This window comes from Macaca nemestrina, chromosome 3 (assembly GCF_043159975.1).
Source record: "Macaca nemestrina isolate mMacNem1 chromosome 3, mMacNem.hap1, whole genome shotgun sequence".
Classification (NCBI taxonomy): Eukaryota; Metazoa; Chordata; class Mammalia; order Primates; family Cercopithecidae; genus Macaca; species Macaca nemestrina.
In genome coordinates, this window is record NC_092127.1 from 4817769 (window position 1) to 4838565 (window position 20797).

The window sequence follows — 20797 nt, forward strand, 5'->3', positions numbered from 1 at the left end:
TTTTGTAGAGACAAGGTCTTGCTGTGTTGCCCAGGCTGGCCTCAAAACTCTTGTCCATGTCCGGGCACGGTGGCTCACGCCTATAATCCCAGCATTTTGGGAGGTGGAGGTAGGAGGATCACCTGAGGTCGGGAGTTCAAAACCAGCCTGGCCAGCATGGTGAAACCTCACCTCTACTACAAATACAAAAAAATTAGCCGGGCATGGTGGTGGGTGCCTGTAATCCCAGCTACTTGGGAGTCTGAGGCAGGAGAATCGCTTGAACCTGGGAGGTGGAGATTGCAGTGAGCCGAGACTGCGTCATTGTACTCCAGCCTGGGTGACAAAAGCGCAACTCTGTCTGAAACAAACAAACAAACTGCTGTCCTCTAGTAGTCCTCCCTCCTTGGTCCCCACAAAGTGCTGGGATTATAGAAGAGTCACTACACTCAGCCAAGTTCTTCATTTTTAAAGAAGTCCAATTTACTTTTTTCCCCTCGTCACTGTGCTTCCCTTCTTTCTTACTAGACCGGCACCATTTGCCAGAGCACTGACTCCATGGAACCTGTCTTTTTCTGGACACGAAGGCACGTGGTGGCTGGAATTACCTATACAGTTCCTCCATGGAGCCTGTCTTGTTCTGGACACGGAGGCACACAGTGGCTGGAATTACCTACACAGTTCTAGCTAGTCTACTTTTTGCCAAAGCGTGTTTTCCTAACTTTGAACCCTATTATAGTCATAAAAGGGACTAATGTAGAAAAAGCTAAATACTGATACCAGAATTAACCCAAAAGGAGAAAAGGCAGAAATTCTTAATGTGGTCAGAAAGCTTGCTAAAAAGAAATATTTCCAGCATTTTCACACACAAAAAAGGGAACTAAATGCTATACTTGAACTTGCCAGTTAAAATGCAGTGGGTTGAATTGTGCTCCCAAAAAGATATGTTGAAATCCTAACCCCAACATACCTACTAAAGCGATCTTATTCGGAAATGGGGTCTTTGCCGATGTGATCAAGTTAAGATAAAGTCATGCTTAATCAGGGTGGGCCCCGATCCAATATGACTAGCACCCCTTTTAAGAAAAGAGAGACGCAAAACCAGAGAAAAATATCACGTGACGACTGAGGCAGGGATTGCAGTGATACACCTCCAGGCCGGGGAACACCAAGGATTGCCAGCAACATGGAAAGCTAACACACAGACACCGAAGACTCCCGCGGCGCGCTCAGAAGCAGCGTGGCCCTGCCACAGCCTTGGTTTTAGACTTCTTGCCTCCAAAACGGTGAGAGAATACATTTTTGTTGTTTGTGCCAGACAGTTTGTGGTACTCTGCCATGGCAGCTCTAGGAATTGAGACAGAAGAACCTTTTAAATATTGTATGATTCTACTTACACGAGGTACATAGACCTGTCAAATTCAGAGACACAGAAAGTAGAATGGTGGTTGCCATGGGCTGAGGGGAGCGGGGAAGGCGGAGTTATTGTTTAACGGGTATGAAGTTTCAGTTTGGGAAGATGAAAAGTTCTGGAGATGGGTGGTAATGATGGCTACAGAACAGTATGGAAGTAATTAATGCCACAGAACTGTACACTTAAAAATGGTCAATTTTGTTAGGTTTATTTCGCCATAATTAACCCTCTTCTCCCCAAAAGAAAAACGTTTTTTCTAAGGAATGTGAGCTCCTTTAAATGACCAGGGCCAGAAAGGCATTTAGAATGTAACAGAGGTCATGTCACACTTCCCCATGAGCTAAATAATTACTTCTTGAAGCCACTTCTATTCAGGCTCTCGACTAACGCCAGGCAGTCATAAAATGTCATACACATTACAGTTTAACTATGTACGGCCAAGCACTAACCAATGTTGTTTCTGTAAACCCATGAGAATTCCTGACAACATTTGTAATTGCCCCCTTTCCTGATTTGTGTTTTCTCTTTAAAAACGTGAGCCTCTCTTTTGTTCTATGCAGCACTCAAGGCAACCTGGCAGTGTGTCCCTGTCTGTAGTCCTCAACTTCTGAACTTGAATACATTCTCTTTAAACTAGATTCTGACCTTTTTGATCATTTTGGGCAGAGAGAAACTAATACTTACAATAAACCAAACGCTTCAGTTATAATTAAAATTCAACCAGAATATACCATATTAAGACTAAATTCTTGCCAGTTACTTTGTCCTTATATATAAACATGTACACACATTCTCATGCTAAAATTTTGTATTAAGCACAAAGCAAGTAAGAGTTTATCTAAGCAGTTTAACTGTGCAAAAAGCAGGAAGATTAAAGTCACTGCAGCATTATACTATGCGGACACAGAGGCCGGAGGTGACAATCACTGCTAACCAGTAACCTCAGAGAAGCAATGAAACCAGTATTCAATGTTTTCTGTCCCAGGCAAAATGGCTCCAAGGCCCCAAGAGTGCTCAGTTTGTTTGTCTTTTCCTCAGTGCTTAAATCACAGAAGGAAGCCGGGATACCCAAAAGAGTTGCAAGGACAGCTTAAACGGAAAACACAGACACGAAAGAATCAAGCATCACTGAGAATGTCTATAACATAACTGTTACGGGCTGAATCGTGTCCTTCCCGCACTCCCAAAATAAATTCAGATGCTGAAGTACTAACGTCAAGTACCTTAGGATGTGACCTTATTTGGAGACAGAGTCTGCCAAGTCAATCAAGTTAAAATGCAGTCATTAGGTGGGCCCCAATGCAATATGACTGGTATCCTTGTAAGAACAGAAAATGTAGACATGAAGGAAAGACAGGTACAAAAGGACAATGTGAAGACACAGGGAGAAGATGGCCATCTGCAGACAGGGAAAGGCCTGGAGCAGGTCCTTCCTCACTGCTCTCAGAAGGAACTACCTTGCTGACACCTTGGTCTTGGGATTCCAGCCTCCAAAACTGTGAGAAAATTAATTTCTGTTGTTAAAACCACCCAGCTTGCACTTTTTAATGGCAGCCCTAGCGAACTAATGGAATAACAAAATAAGAAAGGTATTTTGCTGACTGAACTCAAAGAGGGGCACTAAAGAAGATTACAGTGGCAAGAGGGCATGCCTCTGCAGTGTTCTCTTTCAAACAGTTACCCATCTATCTGGAAGTGAAGCATCTTCTCTGCAAGAACAATGATAAAAAGGAGAGGAACAGAGTCCACGCTCTTGTAGCAATTCATCAGATCAAGTCTCCTTAGCTCAAAAGCCCATTTAAAGACGTCCTCATTCAGAGTAAAATCCCAAGTCCCCGCAGTACCAGTCAGGCCCTTGTGACTGGGTTCCCTGCCGCCTCTCTGAGCTCGTGTTTGGCTTCTCTCCCTTTCTTCAGCCCCATCAGTTTCCATAAACCCTGCAAGTTTCTGCATCAGGATTTGGCACCTGCCCTTCTCCAGATACCCCAAGGCTTCCAAATCACTGCTCAAAGCCCACCATCTCAGTGAGGTCTTCCCCAACTCACTCACTGAATGCAGAATTAGCCTCCCCGCAGCAGAACCAGCGCTCCCTCCCAGGGCTCCCCACATCCCAGCTTTGTTTTTCTCCAAGGAACCTGCGACCGTCTGAAATCACCACATATTTTCTGGTGATTGTCTAACTTCCTCCCAGCCTAGTTTGGGGAATCAGAATGCAGAGGTTTGGCTTTGTTTACTAGCGTATCATTACCACTCAGTAGGTGCTCAGTAAACACTGCTGAATGGACATACTTGCACAGGCTTCCTTGCAGGCTGAGCTGAGGAATCAGTGCCTCTTCATAGTCTATACCTGTATTTGCTTTCTACTTGCTCCTACCTTCTGTCAGGCTCAGGGAGCGAGTCCAGGTCCAAGTCCCCAGCCCGAGCTTCCTTTGCTTCTGTGTGCTGATGAGAACCCTGAAAGCATGCTTTAATGTCTTTGGCCCAACTCTTCCCTGTTCTTTTAGCACTCTACTTCCTCTCCGTGGCAGAGACTGGAGCAGGCCTGGGGGTTTTTGTGGAATGTCTGTTCTTCCAGGTGGAAGCCGTGTTTGCTGCCCCTCAGCTGCAAAGCAAGACCTGCTCTGCACTCTAGATTTTACACATTCTCTACCTTTGTATATGCAAGGGGGAACATTCTAGCATCAGGCAAACTACAAGGGAGTTGAGAGCCATCCTCACACCTTAATCATTCTTCGGTATCCTGCCTAGGAAAGAATCTTACTTCACTGGAAGAGAAACAAACAGGAAGAAAAAGATAGAGCAATACATATATATATGTGTATATATATGTGTGTGTGTGTGTGTGTGTGTGTATGTGTGTATATATATATGCCACCCTCCCCGCCCCCCAACAAAACTACAACACAAGAGTGGAAAGACAGAAAAAACTATTAGCAATCCGATGCTTAAATAAAGGAAAAAGATTTTATAATTCCTTTAAAAAATGCTTTAAAAAGGAAAATAAAGGAAAAGATTAAGTAAATTATGAAACCTCAACTTATTGGAGTCATTTAAATGACCATCAAGATTATGTTTCAAGATAGAAATATTAAATTTCAATATGTGAAAAAGAATTATGTAATCATGTTTCATTTAAAAACAGAACAGAAACATTACATACTGAATGATTCTAACCTTCTAAAAATTATGACTGCAGCTGAATAAACTTTATACAGGAATATAGAAGTACAAACAAAAGTTTTTGTTAGGATGAAATTATATTTACTTCTCTAATACTGTAATAGTATTGTTCTAATAAATTGAAATATTTAAATGTGAGCCAGAAAAGCTCCTATTTGCCAAAGACCTGACAGGAGGGAGAAGCTCGGGGCTCAGGCTGCCCTTTCAGATGCGGAACTGAAGAAAACAAACCCGCTCTTACCTTTGTGCCTCTTCAGTTGGGGAAAACTGCTGATTGTAGTCGCTTGGATTATTTCCACTACAATTTGATACCTGATTTTTAAAAAGAGAAAAGGAAAAAAGATTTAAGAGGAAGAAAATACTATTTTCAGAAATAACTTTAGACTGTCTTTATACTAAACAAATATCACACGGGAGCTGAATCCTGCCCACGGCTCATTAAAATAATCAACAGGGACTGAGCATCTGCAATAGGCCGGGCCCCACACCACATGCTAGTCACTTCTGAGGCCCTCATGTAATCACCACGAGCCTCCTCACCCCCACTCTGTTCCCTATACCAGAAGCATAACTGCTGTAGAAACTCTGAGGTTATGCTCAGCCTCCCTCTCCTCCATACTCCTAGGTGAGCAGAGCTAGCTGATTCCACTTCTTACATTTGTGCTGTCCAATAAGGTGATCACGAGCTACATGTAGCCATCCAATTAAACTAACAAACGTTTAGTTCCTCACACTAGCCACATTTCAAATGATCCACAGTACCTGTGACTTGTGGACCACGCTGGGCAGTGCGAGTAGAACATTTTCTTCACTGCAGAAAGTTCTACTGGATGGTGCCGTCTTCAATTGTTCTCAAAACTGTCCTCTCCCAGGCAGCCCCACTGCCCCACCTGAGTGCACTGCCTCATTGCTTCTCATTTAGAAGACGGTCCCCAACCCAACAGAATCAAAATATCTGCACCAGGACTCGCATCAATATTTTTAAAGCTCCCCTGGCAATTCTAAGGCACACGGAGAGCTGAGAAGCATGAGATTAGAGCACCAGCTATATATATGTGTGCCTAAGAAGACCTCCAAGTCAGGAAAAATAAATAAAATTCTACATTTTAAGTGCTGAGTACAACCCTGCAGTTGTAGCTATTTTAAGCATAAATTCAATGCTTTTACAAATCCAAATTCTTAAGTGCCCTTTAATGATTACTAAGTATTGCCCTAATCAAACTGGCTTATCCTGAGTGTTTCCTAGCCCTTAATTATATGAATTAATTTCATCTGCTGGTAATAAAATTATTTAACATTAATTCTTACTTTGAACACAAGCCGTGCAGTGTTCTAAGATTTAATGCTATATATGGCTGGCTTTTAAAGCACACAATTACATATATTCTTTTGCTTTCAACTAAAACCCAGAGGAGAGACAAATTTATCTTAGTCATAGCTACTCGTGGACTCCTCACAAATTTGCATCTTATTTTTTCATTAGGGTAATATAAACATCAGTGCTTGATTCTCATGACCTCAGAGCAGGCTGTCAGGATCAGTGTTGGCATGCCAGCCAGAGATGATGGCAGACGCTGCCGGCTGCCTGCCCAACGTCCAGTCTCCCTTCCTTCCTTGCTAAGTGACCTACACTTTTATCAGGGAAAGTGACACACCTAGCTAAAAAGGCTTTCTCCCCAGCAGTCAGAGATGGCCAGGTGATATCATTCTAGCCTTGGAGACAGGCAAAAGTCACTGGGCAGGGATTCCAGGAAAGTGGGCTAAAAGCAGCCTCCACAGAAAAGCCCTTTCCAACTTTAGTCCTCATCTTTCCCTCATTTTTCTGTGTAAAACAAGGATGCAATTGGCTAAAGGCACAGCAGTACCTTACAATCATGAGGGTAAAAGCCACAGGCTAGGCCGGGCACAGTGGCTCACACTTGCAATCCCAACGTTTTAGGAGGCTGAGGCACGAGGATTGCTTGAGGCCAGGAGTTCAAGAGCCTACGCAGTATAGTGAGATCTCATCTCTACAAAAAATTTAAAAGTTGGCTGGGAGTGGTGATGCATGCCGGTAGTCCTAGCTATTCTGGAGGATGAGGCAGAAGGATCCATTGGACCCAAGAGTTCAAAGTCACAGTGAGCTATGATTGTGTCACTGCACTCCAGCCTGGATGACAGAGCAAGACCCTGTTTCTTCAAAAAACAAAACAAACCCCAAAACAGAAAAAGGCCAGGTGTAGTGACTCATGCCTATAATCCTAATACTTAGGGAGGCTGAGGTGGGAGGATTGCTTGAGCCCAGGAGTTTGAGACCAGCCTGGGAAGCAAAGGGAGATCTTGTCTCTACTAAAAATAAAAAAAAAATTAGCTGGGCGTGGTGGTGCACACCTGTAGTACCAGCTACGCAGGAGCCTGAAGCAGGAGGATCACTTGAGCCTGGGTGGTTGAGGTTGCAGTGAGCTATGATTGTGTTACTGTACTCCAGCCTGGGCAACAGAGCAAGACCCCGTCTCAAAAACACAAAAACAAAAACTACAAGCTAAGGATGATGCAATAAGAAGACAGGAGGAGTTCAGGGTTCCAATGACATAATGAACCATCAAAACAGCCCCCAACTACCAATCTCAGGACATGTGGCGACATGGGGAAAATAAACACCTGCCTCATTTAAGTTGTTGCATGTCAAGTTGTCTTGTGGCCAAATGCCACTCCAACAGATAGAGAGCTTTCTGAGGAAGACTTAATGTGCTTCCACACAGCAATTCCAATTTCAAGAATTTATCATAAGGTAACAGTTTAACAAAAGAAAAAAACAAACATAAAAACCCAAAGCCCAAACTATCATATACATGTTTGTTGTAGAAGTTCTACAAAGAAACACATGAAAATACTCATGGTCAATAATGAGTACGGCCAATAATGCTTTCATTAAACAAACGCTTCTTAATCTTTTCTTATGTTCTACACAGACAGAAATGAACACCACCAATATGGTCCTTGCTTTCAGGACATATCAGATTAAACAGAAAGCATCCAGCCAGTAATACTTATAATAATAAACACTACAGGAAAATAGATGTTTACGACAGATTAATTTTTAAAATGCAAAATGGCACATACATTTATGATGGCAGATATGTATCTTTGTGTATATATGAGCCAGAAGTACGAGACAAAATAGAGATGAAATGAAGGGCAGTTGTGTTAAAATGGTAGACTTATAAGTCATTTTTAACTTTTTCTAAGCTGTTTTATCTATCTACCTATGTACCTAAGCCTACTCAAGCTGAACTAACCTTCTTTCTTCCATAGTAAGGTTTCCTTACCTCTCCATTTCTCTACTAGTACCATCATCCTTCTCAAAATCATCTTAGGTATCTACACTACCAATAAACACCAGTTTCAAAGCCCTGTGGATGGTCCTTTGAATGCCTTTAAACAAGCTCCTTGCTTACTCTACCTTCGGCTACCACCATTTCAGGCTGCCTTCTTTCCTAAGTGGGTCACTGCAATGGCTAAATGGTCTGTCTCCCTGACTTCAGTCCTCTCTCCCATCCAAACCATCCTGGGCACCTGTCAACACACCCTCCTACGGGACCACTCTCCTCATCTCTCCCTTGTTCAATACCCCCTGCCCCTCCCCAAATGAATAACCCCACATTCCTGCCTGCATTCCCTTCACAACTTGGCACTAGCTCTATTATTCAACAACTTCCTTTGTTTTTTTTTCTATGAATGTGAACCTAATTAAGCCTGGCTGGTTTCTATATTGCCCTCTCTAAACTACAGTCTTACACTTTGTTTCCTGCTGGAAGGCAGTCTTCCTACTTATCCACCTACCTGGATCTTACGTATATTACTTCTTCCCTCAAGTCTTCCCCATCCCTATAATGCACACCAATATCTGTCTTCTCTGAAATCCTGAATTACTTCTGCTCTACAGTAGTATCTATTTACTCTTTCATATTGCTGTTTTAAAGAGTCACACTTCCACAAGGAATGCTGTGAACAAAGAAAATGGTGTGCCCAGACATTTCAAGGCCTAATACACCTTCAAAGAATGCTGACACACTTTTGAGCCTAAGAATGTAGGCTGAAAACTACAAAACCATAGTTTTATGTATAATAAAGATATACTACTTTTTTCTCCCCAACTAGATCAAGAGCCTCTTAAACACAGGAGTTCTGTCTTATATTCTCCTATAGTATATAGCTTGGCACTAAACATATGGTAGGCACTCAATAGATATTAATGAGCTAAATTAACAAGAGTCAACATTTCTAACACTTAACAGGTACAAATAATATTTTGAACAATTTATTCTTTTGATATTCTTAGTGATTTCATGCTTTGGAACAAATGAGTCATCAAGGATACCAAAGAAAATACACACCATCTGAGTAAAGAGTTAAAGATTTGTTTTAAGGAAACCACAAAATTATAATGTAATACCAGCTAGCATTCATAGATTGTACTGGGTACCTGTTTCGATATTTTAATTTACATTATCTCACTTAACCCTCATAATAAGGTGCTATAGTTACATCCACATTACAGAGAAGGAAATTAGAATTCTATGAGATCTATGAGATCTCATATGAGATCTATACAAGGTCCCATTGCTTTTCAGTCCTAGAGATGGAATGACAATCCAGGGCTGCCTGGCTTCTAAAGCTCATGCTCCTAACCATTTTCCTGCTACTCTAAAATTCAATAGAGGTTAATACTTATCTTCTCCAGGGTTATTCTAAGTACATAAGTATGGCCAATGCCAGATCATCTTTCCAGCTTTACTGCCTTCTATATCCCTCCTGCATACTGTTTCCGCCAAACCAGACCAAATGTGATACCATGAACACACTCCAGGTCTTTCCTGACTCCCTTCTCATTAATATTTCTCCTTCTTCTTAACAGTACTCCTGTTTCTTCCTGCACACCATCACTTCCCCTTATCTGCTGAAATCCTATTAACTCTTATTCAACACTCCATTCATGGCCATTCCTCTCTGAAGCTTTCTTAAGATTTCCCTGCTGTAGAATAAAATATTTGCTCCTACCCACTTCCTTGGTGCTTTACACTCCACTTCCAGTCTTAGGATCTTGCTTCCTACTTAGCTACTTATAGTCACATGGGTCTCTTGTGCTGGAATGCAAACACTTGATGGCAGGGGGTGGAATCCAAGGAGTGTAACCAGTTCATCTTAGTACTCACCAGACCTTCTGCACACAGCACTTTGCACACAGTGGGTATCTGAAGATGATTATTGAATTTGTTTAATTCACTGTTACTGGATATCAAAAGGAAATAATTGACTTTTTCATTCTTGTTTTTTTCTCAACAAAACTATACAATATATACATCCAAACATATCCAAATGCTGGCTATCATTGAGGACACGGGCTTCCAGAGTTACCTAGCACTCACTTGGCTTTCTTTCTGCAGAGGAGGATACGACTTTGCAAGTGTTGAGTTCGGTTCAAGAATCAGGAGGGTTGATATTTGTATACTTTCCCTTGATCAAAAGTGCACAGATTGTTGGTATATATTTTGCAAAACAATGTAAAGTCAAGTATTAGGGAGGAGGGGCATAACAAGAATTCAGCTGTTTTCCAACTCTGGCAAGATCCTACCTACAGTATCCTTTGTCCCAGTGATAAGGAAAAGCCACATAAAGATAACTGCCATCTGCTCCCCAGAGCGGCCACGTCATCTCTCTTTGGTATTTTACAACTGGCTAAATAAAAAGAGCAAATTTGTGTTTCTGAACGCTTCCCAACAATCTCAGACTCACTGAAATGCTACACAGCAATTCAAAGTGATCACCTTAGATATTCACAGATTCAAGGCTGGGCGGGGTGGCTCATGCCTGTAATCCCAGCACTTTTGGAGGCCGAGGCAGATCACTTGAGGTCAGGAGTTCAAGACCAGCGTGGCCAACATGGTGAAACTCTGTTTTTACTAAAATACAAAAAAAAAAAAAAAAAATTAGCCGGGCATGGTGGCCGGCGCCTGCAGTCCCAGCTACTCGGGAGGCTGAGGCAGGAGAATCACTTGAACCTGGGAGGTGGAGGTTGCAGTGAGCTGAGATTGCGCCACTGCCCTCCAGCCTGTCCGGACATGCACATGCTATAATTTCATGGGAGAGTCAAAGGCTGGCCAAACCTTAGTCTCAGGTATGCAATGTGATAAATGGTTTAAAACAATGTTTTATAAAAATCAGTAAGATTATGGAGTAGAATACCATACATATTACAAGTGTCTATGAAAAACCAAAGAATTTTTATTTTTATTTAGAGACAGAGTCTCGCTCTGTTGCCCAAACTGGAGTGCAGTGGTGCAATCTCGACTCACTGCAACTTCCACCTCCCAGGTTCAAGCGATTCTCGTGTCTCAGCCTCTGGAATGCTGGGATTACAGGTGTGCGCGACCACGCCCAGCTAATTTTTGTATTTTTTGTAGAGATGGGGTTTCACCATGTTGTCCACGCTGGTCTTGAACTCCTGGCCTCAAGTGATCTACCCGCCTTCACCTCCCAAAGTGCTGGGATTTCAGGCGTGAACCACCACACCCGGCCTAAAGAATTTTATAATAATGTTTTCAGAGTTGCCACAGGCTAGGAATGTTTTTGTTAGAGGGACTTCAGTTAAAGAATGTGTGAATAAATAAAGCCATGATGCTGTTAGTCAGTTAAGCTGAAGTTTTTTCCTATCCATGGCACTACGAAAAGGACTGCTGGATAAGTGAGAAAGTGTATCAGAGTAGTGAAGAATGTGAGCTCTCACACTGGATGGCCTGTGTTCAAATCCTGTTTCTAACACACACTATGTCATCCTGGGAAAATGATTTAAGCTTTCTAAAACTAAAGCATTGTCATTTATAAAAAAGAGTAATAACAGTAAGTTTTCCTCAAAGGGTTGTTATACACCTTAAATTAGATAATACCCTTAAAAATCTTAAAACACAGCCTGCCCCGCGGTGAGAGTTCAATCAATGTTCATTATTATTCTTCCTTAATGCAGTTACTGAGTCTTTAGATAGGTACTATCTGGGGAAATGGTACGTGTATATGTTTGTTAAATATGTATAAATTTGAAGCAGCCTTACTTTTTCTTGATTACAGAAGCATTTTAGCCCAGTCAACCTGAGACCACCAGGATCACTCTAGTCCAGCAAACTCAGGTCAGTTGACCCCCAGGAAGAGCAAGAGACAGTGTAGCAGTGGAACCTGTGGGGCCTCTCCAAACCAGGGAAAACATAACATTACTATGGGATTCTAGGGAACAGTGGAGTGAAGGTGAAGTTTAAATGACGCAGCATTTTGACAGGCTCAAGGCAGGGCTGTGTAAAGGGGTCAACGTTGGGGGGATCCAGGGTCTCACTTCCTGAAAGCTGTCAGATAGACATACTGAGTCTAGAAACCCCGTAACTGCAGCTCTGCTTCTGGGTCGTAAATCGAAGCTGCTTCTTTGTGTCAGGCTGACTTAGATCATCCAGGCAAGAGCAGAGTCTGTCATGCTTACTGATACAATTCCAAACAGGAAGTGGCAGCTGAAGATTTTTGAAAACAAAGTTTCTCAGTGAATACGAAAGCACAAAGAAGGGGATCATCAGGACACTTGACTGCCATGGCAGGTACTTAGGGGAAATACTGTTTCCTGTTTACTTTGTAGGTGGCTTTAGCGTCTGTTATACCAGTCTGATAAATGGCTGGGCAGATGTGACTTTCTCAGTCTGCACCAGTTTTTACTTTCTCTAAAGTAGCATATGTTCATTGAAGATGAAGTAGCATATGTATATGTATATATATAGTAGCATATGTATATTTTCTCAAATATACAAAGCACAACATTCAAAGTTAACCACTATTAACATTTGAACTATCTTTATAACCTTTTTCTATGCAAACATAATTTTTTTGTTTTATAAAACTAGGTTTATGCTATACATATTGCCTTAGAGCCTTTTCATTAATTTATAATTAATGTTTTCCAGCACAATTAAATATTCTAATGCTACACCATGACCAATATATGGTATTCCATTGTATAGATACACCAAAAATCTTTTTAACCAAACCTTTTTTGTTAGGCATTTTGGTTATTATCAGCTTTTCTCTATTTAAAAAAAATTGCAGCCTGGCGTGGTAGCTCACATCTGTAATTCCAACACTTTGGGAGGCCAAGGTTGGTGGATAGTTTGAGGCCAGAAGTTTGAGACCCAGCCTGGGCAACATAATGACACCTCATCTCCACAGAAAATACAAAAATTATCCCGGCACAGTGGCCTCCCTCCCTTTCCCAGGATCCCATAGATAATAAACAACAGCCATATTTAAGACTAGCCTGGCCAATATGGTGAAATCCTGTCTCTACCAAAATACAAAAATTAGCCTGGCGTGGTGGGGCATGCCTGTAGTCCCAGCCTCGGGAGGCTGAGGCAGAAGAATCATTTGAACCCGGGAGGTGGAGGTTGCAGTTAGCTGAGATCGCACCACTGCATTCCAGCCTGTGTGACAGAGCGAGACTCTGTCCCCAAAAAAAAGACAGCCAGTGTATAACCTCTGTCATCTTTTTTCCTTGCCTTCATCCTGCTTGCTGGAATTAGGATATGATGGGTGAAATTCTAGAATCCACCCTGGACCATGAAAACTCTGGACAATACTCTCTGGATGGCAGAGCAGTGAGCTGGAAGGAGACTGGGTCCTTGAGAAGGAAGGAGCCCCCATACCACAAGTCCTGGGCTGCCTGCTTTACTATTCCGCCTTAACAAAGAAGGAAACCCTGCCATTGGCAACAATGTGGGTGAACCTGGAGGACACTGTGCTAAATAAAATAAGCCATATACTGCATCGTCTCACATACATGTAGAATCTGAAACAGTCCAGCTCCTAAAAGCAGAGAGTAGAATGGTGGTTACCAGGGGCTGAAGGTGGCAGGGAGACTGGAAGATGCTGGTTAAAGGGTACAAAGGTGAGTAACTCCTGGAGAGCTAACACACAGCGTGGTGACTATAGTTGGTAATACCGTATGATATACTTGAAATCTGCTAAGAGTTGATCCTAGGTGTTCTCACCACACATACAAAAAGGTAACCATGTGAGGTAATTGATATGTTAATTAGCTTGATTGCGGTAACTACTCCACAATGTGTACATACATCAAATATCAGCCAGGCATGGTGGCTCACCCCTGTAATCCCAGCACTTTGGGAGGCTGAGGCAGGAGGGAGGATCCCTTGAGCCCAGAAGGTCAAGGCTGCTGTGAGCTGTGATTGCACCACTGCACTCCAGCCTAGGTAACAGAGCGAGAACCTGTCTCTAAATAAATAAATGATGCTGTACACCTTAAATATACAGAATTTTTATTGGTCACGTGTACCTCAATCAATCTGGGGAAAAAGCTGGTATACTTTGGATGCCATCATTATTTGGGAGGTTTTTGGTAACCTTCAGCTGAATTAGATTCTAAGTAATTTAAGTACCTCCAATCTATTCATGGGTTGAAGCCAGTGGCTCTCAACCAGGAGCAGCTTTTCCCCCTAAGATACTTGGCAATGTCTGGAAGCATTTTTGTTTGTCGCAACTGTAGGGGTACAGCAGAATACCGCTGGCATTCAGTGGGCAGGGGCAAGGCACACTGCTAAAAATTCTACAATAAACAGAACAACCTCCCACAATAAAGAATTATCTAGCCCCAAATGTCAATTTTACCAAGATTGAGAAAACTTAGGTTAAAAATGTCTCTCAGGAAGGTCAGTGAGAAAACACCTTTTGTTCATTGCAATAAACGTGGTAAAAAAATGAGGTGTCCACTTCAGTCAATATTCTCCTCAACAGAGTTTCCATGTATCTCAAACAGTACAACCAGTTTTCAAATAATTAGAGTGCAATGAATTATACAACAGGATGTCTAGTCAAGACTTCAGATGGGAAGCAGATGGAAGAACACTCCATTTACAAGAGAATCTCAATACTAGTTGCATGTTACAATCACCCGGGGAGCTTTTAAAAAATCCTGATGCCCGGATTCCCCTCCAGACCAATTAGATAAAAATTCCTAGGGGTGAAGCCGAGGCACCTACTTGTGGAAGAGCAAACCATTTTCATTAGCACACAGTTTACAATGCACTGCAGGATTATACAATGCAGGCAGCACCGGATGCTTTCCTGGGCCACAAGCCACCCGCGCCTTTATAAGAGGTTCTGAAAGGACAGACCTTTAATTTCTATTGTAATGTTTGCTTTGACCCCACTTTATCTTCAAAACAATGGAACACTCAGTCTTTTCTCTAGTATAATGGCACTTGTGAGTTTCACTAATAGATGCACCTTCATTCTGAGCTCTGGTTTGCCTTCCTTGACTGTGGCATCCCTCACCACCCCCACCAACCGTGGGAAACCTATCCAGCTGCCCTTTAATATCCTGAATCAGGATGGCATTCACATTTTTGGCTCTTGTGCTGTTAGCAGAGTCGGTCACTGCTCCTACCAGAAAACAATGGAAAATTCAAAATATCACACAAGTATAACCACCACATCTTCACTTCAACACCCTGCATCCAGAAAAGAAGAAGAAGGAAAAGCTACAAAAGCTAGTGGGATACACAACTTACTTTTTTAAAAGGTCTCCGTGGTTCTAACATACAGTCAAGGTTAAAACCACTAAGTTAGTATATTTGAAAGATGCATTTCTAGTTCTACTGTGAAAGCACTTCATGCTGATTCAGAAAATAACCAAACTATTCCAGGACTACAAACATCACCTTCAAGGTTTTTTTGTGTTTGTTTTTAGTGCATTCTGCCCTAACAGAGTTGAAGGACTTTATTTCCTTTAGAAAATATGCATCTCTCAAATACGTAAAAAATAAAAGTGGATAGGTACATCAACTGCTTAGTCTAAATAAAACACATTACCTGCCTCAGGCAGCCTATCCCAAAATCGTACTGAGAGCAATCTGAAGCTAGTAACATAAAACACCAACAAAGTCAGATAGCAGAGTACTACAATTGTACCAGAAAAACAACAGAATAGCTCAGTCTATGAATTAAGAAAACAGTTCCAGTCGGGCACGGTGGCTCACACCTGTAATTACAGCACTTTGGGAGACTGAGACAGGCGGATCACTTGAAGCCAGGAGTTCAAGACCAGCCTGGCCAACATGGCAAAAACTAATCAGGCGTGGTGGCGTGTGCCTGTTGTCCCAGCTACTTGGGAGGCTGAGGTGGGAGGATCACTTAAACCCGTGAGGCAGAGGTTGCAGTGAGCTGAGATCCCTTGTAAAAGGATCCAACCTAATTAAATCTGAGAATGGACTCCTTTTGCCTCTAACAGACTAGTCACCCCTGACAAGCTCGATTATCTAATCCAAATACCTCCAAGTGCCCTTCCCACTGACTCTGCAAACCCTGCTGGAAACGCAAAGCCTAGTAATAAGGTGGAAGAAAGAGGAACATACAACACACAGAACGGGAATAGTGCACAAAAGGAACGCACCTTCCTGGTGCCTGTGTCCCATCACTCCTTGGCGGCGGTGGGTATGCCGTGGCAGGAGGCCATACTAGAAAGAGGTTAGGAACTGCAACATTTTATTTCACTCTCACTTATCAACAGTCACCGACAATGTCACTGAAGATGCTCAACGGTCACTCAAAAGGCATCCTTTAAATGTCAGACGATCCAGCTTGCCCATGGACTAGTGAAAGGATGAACCAAATGTGCTATATTCACACCATGGAATATTATTCAGCCAAAAAAAGGAATGGAGCATTGATACGTTATACAATGCAAATGAACCTTGAAAACACAATGAGTGAAAGCAAGCAGACACAAAAGGCCACATACTACATGATTCCATTTATATGAAATGCCCAGACTAGGCGAATCCATAGAGACAGAAAGCAGACTGGTGGTTGCCAAGGGCTGCAGGGAGGGAAGGAATGGGGAGTGACTGCTAGTGGGCACAGGGTTTCTTTTTAGGGTGATGAAAATATTCTGAAATTACATAGTAGTGACAGTCACAGAGTCTTTGAATACACTAAAACCACTGAATTGTACACTTAAAGGTGGTGAATTCTATGGTATGTGAATCATATCTCATTTTTTTAAAGGCATTCTTCAGTTTAGCACTTCTACTGCCTCTTAAGTCCCTCAGTGCTCAAGACCAAAGGGCCTGCTTCTCAGGGCACCTAGGGCGCTATCCCTTTAATCTTGCCCTATTTATGATGTCAAGAGGAAGTGATATTTGAGAAAGAGTTAAAGGCTCACACTATTTTTGTTTCATCACATATCAGAAGGGAAAGGAAAAACGTAAAATCAGAACTTCAGTGTAATGTTTGGTCAATCGAGTTAAGGCAATCCATGATGTTCCTACTGCAACACAAGTAAGCTGTTCAATCATCCTGGAGCAGCGTACACCATAGTTTTATTGTTTTTTTATTGTAGAGATGGGGTTTTGCCATGTTCCCCGGGCTGGTCTTGAACTGCCAGGCTCAAGCAATCTGCCCTCCTCAGCTTCCCCAAGTGCTAGGATTTTTTTTTTTTTTTTTTTTTTTGAGCTACTTCTTTATCTACCAGATGATGAACTGTATATAGTATTTAAATAGTTCTGAATCTTTGGCTGGTACATTTTGAAGAAGATAAACCATTCATTTTTATCAAGATTCATTCATCTTACAATACAGGAACTGTGTTAAGATGCAAAATAACAGATGGTGCTAGAGAACCAGTAGTAGATCATTCAAAATAATTAGTTCTGATTTTTAAAAAATCAGGAGCTTGCCTGTAGTGCCAGCTACTTGGAAGGCTGAGGGAGGAGGACTGTTTGAGCCTAAGAGTTTGTCCAGCGTGGGCAACACCGCAGGACCTTGTCTCTTAAAAAAAAAAAATCTCAGGCCTTTCTGTTTCCTCCATTAACTATTAAATAAATCCCTATGTGCTGGAATCTTCAGTTTGGCACACAAAATAGAACACTCACCCACAAGTCTGTAAGAACAAGGAATACCGATTCTCTTAATCTGCCACTGTTGACTCTCGATTGTTATCTTAAACTCGCTTGGGGTTACCAAATAGTCCACATCTGCCTTTACTGTGGAAAGACTATTTGGTTAAAGAAAAATGCTCAGGAATTCAATGAAGCCACAAATTATCAACATGAATTATCTGTTCATAAACAATGTCTTAGGAAGAAATTACAATGTTGTGGGGCATAGTCATCATGTTACCTTGTCACATCAGGCACCACAAATCCGGGAACGGCAGGCATGAAAGCACCAGGTGGATGAGTATTTGAGTATAGGTTTGAATAGCATCCCTACAACTAGAGTTTGGGGTGTGTGTGTGCGTGTGTGTGTGTGTGCAGTTTTAGGGAGAGGAGAGGCAACAAGGGTGTTCCACCACTGTGAGCTCTTTCACTTTTATAGAATGAGGCTTTAAAAGGAATCAAAGGACGCTGGGATAAGGATGACTTGAGTGGATGTAACCTGTAAGCCTCACATAACAAACCTGGAATACCGGCTCTTGGGTTCTAGCTCAAGTGTCACTCTTACAAAAAAGAAATGTCTACACTCAGACGTAAATAAAAAAAAATCTATAAAGAATATCATGTAGCCTATTCAAAATTATGCATGGCAAGAGAAACATAAAATCTCCAGATATTATATCAGATTTTTATTATACCCAAAATTAAACTACTTGTAAACAAATCCATTTACATCGAACCCGTCATTATGTATTTGAGGTATATATTTGTAAACTGAACCCGTCATTATGTATTTGTGACACCTAGATTAAGATATGACACCATGTATAAGAACACAGTGGCATCTACAAGGTATGTCTCCTTAGATGGTGTTTTATTCGAATCAGAAAATTAAACAGCATGAGTCATCTTAACGTTAACCCCAGTTCACAAGTGAATGTCACAAGTTTTAAACCCTCAACTAATTCAAACACCCAATTTCAACCAATATTTTACTTTTCCATCAGGGATTTACCAAAATTATTAATGAAAAACAAAATGAACATATAAGAGTTTTCTTTCTTTCCCATGTATTATCATTTGGGAACATTAAAAAGAAGAGTAGAGAAACAGAAGCCTAGAAAATTTACAAACTAGACAATACTATATAATCACACTAAATGCGTATATACTCTTAAAAAAACACAAAAATACACACTCACCCCTAAAATAACTCAGGTATAACAAGGGACATTGCGCTCCCCTATAAAAGATACTCCTATGGTATTTTCAAATGTGTTTTCTCAAAATAATTAATCTAGAACCTCTTATTCCCAAACCCAAGCCTCTGTACTGTCCAAGACAAACAAAAACCAACACAATGTTCTACTCTGTAATTTAAAAACACATCATCTCCTTCTGATGTCCTTCCAAGTCCTTCCAAAGCTTTTCTAAGGTAGTCATCTGAGCAGCTAAGCAGGTACTCCTGACATCTGAAGAGCTTTCAATCTATTATAGCCTCATTACAGCTGACTCTTGAAAAACATAGGTTTGAACTGCATGAGTCCACTTACACAGGATTTTGTTCTGCCTCTGCCACCTGAGACAGCAAGACAAATCCCTCCTTATTCTCCTCCTCCTCAGCGTACTTCCATGTGAAGAGATGAGGATGAAGACCTTTATGATGATCTGCTTCCACTTACTGCATAGTAAATATATTTTCTCTTTCTGATTTTCATAACATTTTCTTTTCTCTAGCTTACTTTATTGTAAGAATATAATACATAATACATATAACATACAAGGTAGGTGCTAATAACTTTATGTTATTGGTAAGGCTTTGGGCAACAGTAAGGTATTTAGTAGTTAAGTATACGGAGAGTCATTTTTTATTTTTTATTTTTATTGTTTTTATTGTTTTTTGAGACAGAGTCTCGCTCTCTCACCCAGGCTGGAGTGCAGTGGCATGATCTCAGCTCACGGCAACCTCCATCCCCCAGGTTCAAGTGATTCTCATACATCAGCCTCCTGAGTAGCTGGAACTACAGGCATGTGCCACCACACCTAGCTGATTTTTGTATTTTTAGTAGAGATGGGGTTTCACCGTGTTGGCCAGGCTGGTCTTGAACTCCTGACCTGAAGTGATCTGCCCACCTCAGCCTCCCAAAGCGCTGGGATTACAGGTGTGAGCCACTGTGCTAGGCCCAAGTCAAATGTTATATGTGATTTCTGACTGGGGGTGGGGGCGATGGGGATTGTGGGTGCCCCCAACTCCCAAATTGTTCAAGAGTCAACTGTATTTGAAAAACCTAATACTTTGAAAAAATCCATTCTAAGTACACTGTTAAGGTGATGCTGGATAAATTTAGCTGTCACAAAATAGTAAGATTTATAGACTTGTTTTATTTCTGCTTCCCTGCCTACTTTTTTTTTTTAACCTAACTAGGCAGCAGATGATAATCAGTAGTTGTTGCTGTGCTATAATTGAAGACCAAATACCTTAGTTGCTTCAAGAACTCCACATCAGAGTTGCTGTTAATGAGCTTGATGAAGTCCTCATAAGAGGGGGCATAGGTGTAGGCTCTCTTGTGATGCTCATTCACCTGCTCTCTGTACTCCAGCTGGGCAAGCAGCATTTGGTTAATGTAGTCTGGATTACTCAGTAACTCCACTACCGGCTTCAAGACTACAGGAAGAAGAAGAAATCGCCCCTGAGAAAGGTATTCTTCTTTAAGGGAATTGTTTATACATCACATAATTGAAACCAGATTTGGAAAACATTTTCCAAGTAGCTAAACAGAGGAATATCTATATAATACAATAAACAATTCAAAAATGTATACACGTGCACACATACCGCTGCCTATCCCTCCAAATATGTTATCTGTGGCTACAATCAAGTTGTCATTTTAATAAATAAGTGAAATGTAAAGGAATAATGAAGGGAAGTCATTTGGAACTCAAGTTGCTAACAAAACTATCAAAATTAAAGCTGGGCGCGATGGCTCACGCCTGTAATCCCAACACTTTGGGAGGCTGAGACAGGTGGATCACTTGAGGTCAGGAGTTCGAGACCAGCCTGGTTAACACGGTGAAATCCTGTCTCTACTAAAAATACAAAAATTAGCCAGGCATGGTGGCACACGTCTGTAATCCCAGCTACTCAGGTGGCTGAGACAGGAGAATCGCTTGAACCCAGGAGGTGGAGGTTGCAGTGAGCCGAGATCGCGCCATTGCACTCCAGCCTTGGCGACAGAGTGAGGCTCCGTCTCAAAAAACAACAACA

The 20797-nt window shown here is 41.6% G+C and overlaps 1 protein-coding gene across 11 annotated transcripts in view; it reads right to left on the bottom strand.

Annotated features, from left to right (window-relative positions):
* LOC105466567 (sorting nexin 25) overlaps window positions 1–20797 on the bottom strand; it is a 149420-nt gene that overhangs the window by 68986 nt on the left and 59637 nt on the right. For 10 of the 11 annotated variants that reach the window (XM_011715597.3, XM_071092742.1, XM_011715598.3 and 7 more), the window contains exons 5-6: window positions 20011–20197; window positions 4815–4885 (exon numbers count right to left, since the gene is read on the bottom strand). In XM_011715597.3, the coding sequence (XP_011713899.2) occupies window positions 4815–4885; window positions 20011–20197 (258 nt within the window). Of the gene's footprint in view, window positions 1–4814; window positions 4886–9970; window positions 10070–20010; window positions 20198–20797 lie in introns of all 11 variants that reach the window. The other variant, XM_071092744.1, reaches the window with a different exon arrangement.